The 9,001-nt window shown below is 41.1% G+C and overlaps 1 protein-coding gene across 2 annotated transcripts; it reads right to left on the minus strand.

Annotated features, from left to right (window-relative positions):
• Window positions 1-1,265: 1,265 nt before the first annotated feature.
• adm2b (adrenomedullin 2b) lies at window positions 1,266-7,357 on the minus strand. Of its 2 annotated transcripts, none has more exons than XM_003440582.3 (3): window positions 7,285-7,357; window positions 6,958-7,084; window positions 1,266-2,300 (listed from the first exon to the last, which is right to left on the minus strand). In XM_003440582.3, exons 2-3 carry the CDS (start codon window positions 7,056-7,058, stop codon window positions 1,895-1,897), a joined length of 507 nt encoding a protein of 168 aa, XP_003440630.1. In that variant the 5' UTR covers window positions 7,059-7,084; window positions 7,285-7,357; the 3' UTR covers window positions 1,266-1,894. The 2 variants fall into 2 exon arrangements, with proteins under 2 accessions (XP_003440630.1, XP_005470875.1); XM_005470818.3 differs by having other exon boundaries at window positions 7,214-7,330.
• Between the last annotated feature and the right edge of the window lie 1,644 nt (window positions 7,358-9,001).

The following is a 9,001-nucleotide window of genomic DNA, read 5'->3' on the forward strand; positions in this document are numbered from 1 at the left end:
CACACCTTTAAAATTCAAGTCATATTGAATGTAAAGGATAATAAAGTGCTTTCATGCATTCCTAATAATAGCCTGTGTGAACTACCGAAATGGGATTTATAATGAGCTGACGTGCACACAGAGAGAAAAGAATAAAAAAAAACTATAAAGCTTAAAAAATGATGGTCTAAATTCACTGGCATGCTTAATCTGCGCTGGTGAAAGGCAAAACACTGTAAGGCCTTATAAATGATCAATTAAGGTTCAAACTGATGCAGAGAATACAGAGTGCAGCTGTCCTCCCTCTGGTTTAATAGAGTCGAGACCTGGTACTGTTGGTGTCTGTTAAGTGTACAGACAGATTACGGATTAGGGTTAGTGGTTATTTTGGCTGATCATATGCACTGTGGGTTTTTGGGTGAAGGGTTAATTGGGTTTGATTGGGGGTTATTCTTGGGTTCTGTCTGCACTGAAGCAGAGAGGGATAAATGTGCTTTCAAGACACATGGTGGATTAACACTGAGCTCAGGTAAGTTAAGAGGAGGAGGATAACCATTCATCAGCAGACATTAGTCAGGTAGGGATTGGTTGAGAGAGGCTTGTCTGGTTACAAAGATAGTCGTGCTGTAAATGCCAAAACATATAGGACCCTAGTTTTAGCTTGGCAAAATGCTGTAGCCCACGCTACAGGCAATAATCTAAAAAAAAGTATCATTTTTACAGATTTGACAACTGTATATGTAGCTTACAATAACAATGTACTCATCAGAATAATTGATAGATTCGATCTCAAATTGGTGATAATGAGTTGAAGCAGGAAGATGTCTTGGGAAAGACTCCTGAGTGACCAAAGCACCCTGACATAAAAAAAGCAATCTGCTGTTTCCAGTCAAGTGACTCTGACCTTTCCAAATGGCCTCTACGTTCACACTGCAGGCGAAAGCGCATCAAATCCAACTTTTCTGACCCTATGCGACCCATATCCGATCATGGTATGACAGTGTGAACAGCACAAATCCGATATTTTCAAATCTGACCTAGGTCACATTTTTATGTGGTACTGAATCCGATACATATCTGATGTTTTAGAAAGCGACTGCTATTTGAACGGTCATGTCGCATTAAATCCGTCTTTTACGTCACTGACACAAGACAGACGCCACTTATCAGCGCCGGAGAAGCACCCGAGAAGACATCGTGTAGATGTTAGTGAAACTGTTGGGAAGACAACGTTGGAGAAACATGAACATTTTATTTGTACTGTATAATCTGCAGATTCTGACAGAAATCTGCAACTATCCTTTGAAGCACCGCTCCTTTAAAACAGCAATAAGGATAATTATTAGGCCATATGTAAATAACAAAACAACTTTATAACTTAAAGCAAAATTGGGAAATGTAAAGTCCGAAACGAGTCTTTATATTAACGGCCATGAGTCAAACAATACTGTTTCCTCCGGGTCTAATCAGAGCGCGTTGTGTGTGATGTCTTCTTTTGCGCATGCGGGCCGCTTTGAGGGTTCACACTAGAGCGCGTTTGCTGTCACATTTTATTTGTAGTGTGAACAAGCAGACAAAAAAATCGGATTTGATCAAAAAATCGGAATTGAGCATTAAGACCTGCAGTGTGAACGTAGCCTTAGTCTTTGCTGTTGTCTTTTTCATGATGTTGCCTCATTCAAAGCGTTCAACAGTTTACTCTGTGAGTACCGTGTTCTTATTACCGATGACAGTTTTAGTCAAAACTATAAAAATAAGACCCAAGGTGTAAAAAACCCACAACTGCTCTGTTAAGGAATGACAGCAGTAGCAATATTTTTGAGTCTGAACATATAGTTAGTGTAACAGTGGACCTGGGTAATTTGCCAGCAGGTGTTGATGAAGTTGTCTTGAGTGTGGGTTGGTGGGTGTGGCCTTATCCGTAGCTGTGAGGACTGCGGGGATTAATTGGGGAAGAGTCTTCCCTCCCACTCTGTCCAATCAGCTGGTACAGACGGTGGCTGAGGTTCTGAACCTGACAGGTGCCTAGGACGCACCCCACCCTCATCAGGTGGGGGTGGCCCCTGCCTCTACCAGCATGGCGACGACCCCGTGACCCGCGCTGCCAGACTGGCGCCTCTGGTAGCACGTTGTGGCTTTGGTCGACCAACGGGTCAAAGAGCTTTGGCGGGGGCTCTTTGTGCGGGAGCAAGGCCCTCCAGATGATCTGTCCGTCTTCCTCTGTAATTTGGTTGTGAGCAGCGACAGAGAGATCAGACACAGTCGGCATGATGCTGGGGTGAAAGGACTTTGGGAATTTAGAGGTTCTGGGAAAACTCAGCCTGAGAAAAACAGACAGAAGGGAATCACATTCACACAAACGTCATATAAACGTGACTTTAGGGTAATAATACTACTTTCAGCTGCTGCCTTATTCACAAGGGGTCGTCACAGTGGGTTTGCTGCATGTTTGACTTGGCAGATTCCCTTCCTGATGCAACCCCAAAGGGATTTGTGTCGCCTCTCAGGATCTAACTAAGGATCTTTGACTCTACTATGGAGCCCCCATGACGTTAGGGTACATTACGTTGGTGTAGATTCATTTCCTGAAGACTTAGTGAATCCTTCAGTATAACTTCAATTAACCTCATCCCAGCCTAACGCAGCAATTTAAAATTGAACAATTGTGTGGATATGAAAGGGTGACTGTGTAAACGTGCAACATTAGCAATACCTGAGCCACTTCCTGTTCATATGTGATGATTGGCAGTCATGCATGTCACCTGCTTGAGTTTCAGAGTGAAACGCCTTACAGGATTCATGGTTGCACTGCAGGAATGTCTCCTGTGCTCAGTCTGAGGTCTCATTTTTGAGAAGAGATGATAAAGAAAGACAGAGTGGTGGACAGGTGGTCTTTCTGTCTGTAGCTATCTTACCGTCTATGTGCGTTGCTTAAACATTAAAGCACTGCTTTCCTCCATTAATCTTCAAAACACAGTTAAAAGGGTGATAAGTTCATTTTAGTCAATAATTAAAAAAGAATGCAACCAGTCGGTCTAAAATTTCTGCTAGCGACATCTAAAGGCTGCTCTGTTTCCAGCTCCCAACCGGACCAAAGTGGTTTAAACCAACAGAGACGAGAACCAAGAGACACTGACATCCGCTCAGTCGAAAAAAAAAAAAAGATATGGTTAATCAATAACAGTATGCAACTCGGCAAATCTCACAACAGGTCCGGGAAGTGACAAAGCACAATGTAGATTGGTGGTGAGGGGCTCCTACACCTCCTCCACTCCTCTTGAGTGGGTTTTAAGTACTTTATTTCTCAATCTCCTGCTGTCTGCACACGTTTTTTTTTCTCACATCATCACAATACCTTTTCTATTTAAAAAAGAAAAAAATAATTCCCACTTTCTCCCAGACGCTCAAGAGTTCAAGTGCAAGAGGGGGTATGTTTTGTCATGTAAGCAGCCAGTGATGACATAATACTGCACTACATAGGTAAATTAAAGGCAGTAGATTCTAATTTTGCAACAAAACAATAGTCTGTTTATTCCAGTCCTTTTATACTGCTGACAGGAGCAAGTGGTTAAGTCAAAGGAGTGCAAACCCTCATCATCCCTGATTTTCTTTAATACTTTTATAGTTTTGTCAAACACAACACTGCCTTATGCATGACTTACAATTTCTGTACTGCAAAAAAAACAAAATGTATATTCAGTATGTAAGGAACAAAGAATAAAGGCAGAGGGATGGATGAAGTAAGATAATGTTTGTTTGTTTGTTGTGAAAAGTGGGCCAGATTACCATTTTATCCTGTAACTAATCCTGACTGGTATTCTGATCACTCTTCTGGCCGGACACCTTTAGCTCTCACTGCCAACACACACGAGAACACACATTCATTGTGTGTTATACCATTGACTTTAACCTAGGTGAACTGAACTGGTTTTAATGGATGGTGAATGAAGCGTGCACACTTAGCACACACACACACACACACTGGCATAATGTTGCATGGTGGAGTTAGTCAAAACACGTGAATGTGACATGTGACCGTCAAACTGAGATGCAGACTTTTGCATGCATACGGTACACAGCGTAAGCAAACTCTTGGCTTTATTCATCTTTTCATGCGTGTGCTGAGATCTGTAGTTGCCTGTCTTTTTTTCTTTCTGCACACAAAAACACACATTCGCACATCTACTCACACACATACATGGTTAAATGACCCCCTGTGGTGAGGTTTAAAATCAACTGCCACTGAAGGGAAAGGCACTTGGCACCACACTGCCTCCCAGTAATGGGAAATCTGGGCCACTGAGCTACTTGCTAGTTTCTAACACATCTAATACAGGTAAGCTAATATACAGCAAAGAACCAATACAGTAAAAACATTAGTTGTTTTTTTTTATTTTACTTCCAGTAATTTTTAGTGTCTGCATTTTCATTGTCAAAACTTTAATTGAAGATTTAACTTTTTGTTTTAAAATAATACCAAGTAGGTGTGGTGAAAAGGTTTGCTTATCCACTGTACTACAAGATAGGGGGATGGGTGTTCTTCTTCACCTTTCCACTTGCCTCCCTCACATTCACACAAATGTACTGTCTTGCATCCTCTGGCTTTCCTCCCTCTTCTCTCCAGAGCATACCTACATCTCTCTAGACTCTTTTCCACCAGCTCCCTACTCTCACTACGGATCACAATGCCATGTGTGAACATCCTAGTCCACGGAGACTCCTGCCTGACCTCATCTGTCAGCCTCTCCATCACCACTGCAAACAAGACGGGGCTCAACCCCACCTTGAACTCCCACTGCACACCTCACCTCTGTCTCGTTGTCCTCATGCATGTCCTGCAACACTCTCTTACACTTCTCTGTCACTCCTAAATTCCTCATGCGGTACCACAGTTCCTCTGTTGGCACCCTTCCGCATGCTTTCTATATATCTACAAGGACACAGTGCATCTCCTCCTGACCTTCTCCGTATTGCTCAGCTGTACTGCTGCTCACTAATCATTACTAGCTTCAGTCAAGCTTCAACAGCCCTTTCTCATATCTTTGTGGCACAGCTCATTGCTCTGTAGTTATTACAGCTCTGAACATCACTTTTGTTCTTGAAACTCAGTAAACAACTTCTCCATCTTCTCATTTTTCAAGATTATGTTAAACAATCTGGCAAAAATAAACATACTCCCCTGAAGACTCCATCTCCATACCTCCACAGGTATGCCATCCGGACAAATCAGCTTTCCATGTTTCATCGTTCATTTTGAGCAGCTGAGATGCTTTATATTGAAATTTGGTCATAACTGACAGGAAGGAAAACAGAAATGATTGTTGCCTAAAGTGTCTGACAGCAATTAACACTCCATGATAGCAGTATGTAATAAGCTGAACCCCCTTTTGTGTTTTTCTTTCTATTGAAACCCCCCTTCCCTCACCTCTCATGTGTGATTCAGGATGTGAACCTGCAGAGAGTCTGAGAGACCAAAAGGAGCGTCTCCAACATTCTTCCCCAGTTAGAGCTCAGCATGGGGCTGTTCACAGAGAGACTGAACACACATGCAGAATCATACATGTACACAGACACACACACACACCCTACTGCCGTAATTCCTCTACTTTGTGCAGAGAAGACTTTTTGTCCCTATTGGTTGCCCACAGCTTCACTAACAGCTCCACCCCCTCCCTCTTTTTGGCTCTCTGTCTTTTTTAAATTACAGCAGGATGCTTTCATTTTTCTTTGTCTCCTCTTTTATTTCTTTAGACTCACTTTGCTGAGTGCCAGCAGCAATATTATGTTACATCCAACAGCGCTGAATCACACTGAGACGTTTGAGATGGGGTTCCCCACAACCCCCACCCCCATTAGCCAGAGATGTTTAGTATATAATGCTGCACAACTTAATCAAATTGCTAATTCTTATTGGTATCATTGAGGAAAAACTATCAAATAAACAAGCAGGAATAGTTTTGAAAAGAAATTCACTGTATGAAATGCATTGCCTTTTTATCTTACACTGTTATTGCACTAATTTAGCACTTGAACAATAGAAAAGGTGTATTCACACTAATGTGGGATTAAAGCTTTATAAAAGCTGCAAATAAGGGGAGAAATCCCTCTTATATAACTTAGACTGAGGGAGCATAACCCCTCTCCCTCTCTTTCGCTTTCTTTCTCACACACACAAAAACAGCATAAGAAGTTTTCTCTGATTAGATCTACCAAAGTAGCAGAAAACAAAGTTTGGTTTGCATGTGACGGTAATTTTAAACGGCGTGCTGCTGGCCTTGAAGCACCCACATCATAAGATGTTCTTAAGGAACCTACAAGCTGCTGGTGTCTTATTCAGACTGCTTGTTTGCTGCTTGGCCCCTCGGTATGCGCATGTATCTTTGTCCCAAATCCCACTAAATCACCTTCACCTCTGTCTCACCTCCTGCTGCTACTGAGAGGAATTACCTTACTCTGTCGCTAGACCCCTTTTCTTCTCTTTTGTTTTTATTTCTTTTTTTTTTTTTTAAATCAAATGCTACAAGTTCTCGCAGTGTCCCAATACAAATACTAAAGATAACAATCCATTTACAATCATATAAAAGAAACGAAAGCTGAAAAACATCTCTTTATAGAGGCTGAAACCCTAAATAATGTGCTTTTGAGATTTAAATGATTTAATGATTAAATGTGTAGTCGTTGTTTTGCCAACGTTACTTTTTTACGAAGGCTTTTTATTTTTAAAGAGAGAGTTTAAAGTGTGTTATGTGGTGCAAATTTATTCAAAAATTCTTTTAACACTACTTTATACTTTATCTTGTATGGGGGAAAAAAGAGAAAAACACGTAAAAATGTAGCAAAATGTGCATCAAAGTAAAGCAGCAAAATTAAAGTTGTTTTCCATTAAAGTTATTAGTTAAGAAGATATTCTGAATTTAACTATTTACTTAAAAACAAACAAATATATAAATCCCCCTAAAAGTTTCGGGGTTCGGGTACCTGTGTCTGTGACTTCTCTGCGGAGTCAGCGCTTGGGACTGGATCTCCAAAGGCAAGAGCCCGAGCAGCACGCACAGCCACGCCGGACGGAGGGCGCACATGACAGGGTAGCGGAGGCACACTGTCCCTGAGCAGGAAACCAAAATATTATTGATATTATCGGAAATTTTAAAAAGAATCGATTAGAAAAAAATCCAGGAATATGGTCTGTCTTTTTTTTTTTTTTTTTTTTTTTTTTTACAAAAGTATCTCTAACATGTAAAATGTCGCGTATTCATGAACGACACGGTCAGCATCATCTGTTTCCTGCATCTTCGGCACACTGACCTCCGCGGTGTAATCCAACGTCAACGCAAAGATGCTCGCTGGGGCGCACAACAGGAACGAATGGAGTGTTCTGGTTTATAGAGTCCGACGGAGGAGGAGGAGGAGGGAGGAGGAAGTTTTATTGTGTGTCCTGCTCACCAACCTCACCTCCAGTGAACTTCGCAACCCAATTAAACCTCAAGAGCTTCAGTCCTCTCACTAATCCTGGGTATGAAGTGCACCTGCCATATTTGTTTTGCGCTTTATGTAAGGTAACTTATATTTTTGGATTTCATTTCCCATTAGGCAGTGTCCTTGTGGCCAACAAGCCTAGGCTGACCCACTTAGAAACAACTGCTGAACCGATTATTATTAACACAGTGAAGTCGTATCAAACCCCCTGGAATACAAAGAAAAAGTTATTTTTAGTAACAGGACTTCACTTATATGACAACCACGGATTTTCATACAGTAGCCTACTCAATGCATGCCTGAAGACTAAAAAATAACTTCCTACAAAACATGAAATAAAGTCATTATAAAAAAAAGTACTTTTACTTTGAAAAGGTATTGCATTTTATTAGTCTAATGCTTTCTACTTTGCATAAATCTTCTATTTCTTCTTTTACCTGCTGCATTAGCGGATCATCTGCCTCCATCTCACCTCCTCCGTCATACCAGCCTGCTCCAGGTCCTTCTTCAATACATCCATTAACCTTCTCTGAAGTCTTGCTCTTATCCTCCGGCCTGGCAGCTCCATCTTCAACATCCTTTGTCGAAACCTGTCAAAGCTGTCTCACCAGCTATCACCACAGTCCCATGTTAGAATGTCCGACTAACCATCATTAAAAAGCATATTTACAGCCTAACACACATTAATATGAATGTCTATGGACAATTTCCCCCTTAATAACAACTATGAGTAGGGTGATTTTTTTATTTTATTTTTTTAATGACTTTCTTAACTGGATAATTGAACATGGCTACATTGGCTGATAGCTGGCTTGACAAGGGCAGCTATAGTTTCTGCTAGGCCTCATCCACTACCTCAAGTTGTTAAACTGGAGCTTTGTACTGTGTGTGTGCAGTTGGATCCTTTTTGTGTTATCTTTAATAGACTGGCTACTATTATGGCTTGCTGTGTGGTTCGTACTTCGGTTCTGGTGAGTAACATTTTTGTGTTTTCTGTATGTTACCACTGATTAGGTGCATTGCACTCGTACAGTTTATGAATACAGCTTGCTATGAATCTAGCTAGCATTAGCTAAATTAGCAGTCTGCTCTTTTGTTCATATAATGTAATTTCTGCCTCAAAAACCAACATGGCAGCAGCCAAAAAGCTAATGTTATAGCTTCAGGTCAGCACCTACACAGGTATTTTGGAAAACATAGCTTTTTTGCCTCTTGGCCACATATTAGGGCCATTTTAGGTCACTGAAAACTGAGATTTCTGGGTTTTTTGTGGGTTGGGGGAAATCACAATGCTTTGATGCTTTTATTTTGAAGGTGACTTAGATGTGTGTGTGTGTGTGTGTGTGTGTGTGTTCAGCTGACACACATACAGATTGATGCAGAATGTAGCGTTTTGAACAAGAGATGGCGTTAGAGGTAAAGCAGTGTGCTTAGTTTGTGGTGAGAAGATTGCTATGTTGAAGGATTACAGTTTGAATTGCCATTATGAGACTAAGCACCTAAATAAATACAAGAACTTGAATGATGCAGAGTGCAAACTAATATC

This window comes from Oreochromis niloticus, linkage group LG7 (assembly GCF_001858045.2).
Source record: "Oreochromis niloticus isolate F11D_XX linkage group LG7, O_niloticus_UMD_NMBU, whole genome shotgun sequence".
In the NCBI taxonomy this organism is placed as follows: Eukaryota; Metazoa; Chordata; class Actinopteri; order Cichliformes; family Cichlidae; genus Oreochromis; species Oreochromis niloticus.

Bases quoted from the DNA above. Each gene is read 5' to 3' on its own strand.
- adm2b (XM_005470818.3), bottom strand. From the start codon at position 7,256: ATGATGCTGACCGTGTCGTTCATGAATACGCGACATTTTACAT. The intron at 7,085-7,213 runs GTTAGAGATACT...TTTCCTGCTCAG, and splicing joins GAATACGCGACATTTTACAT to GGACAGTGTGCCTCCGCTAC. The intron at 2,301-6,957 runs GTACCCGAACCC...TGTTTTTCTCAG, and splicing joins CAGAGAAGTCACAGACACAG to GCTGAGTTTTCCCAGAACCT.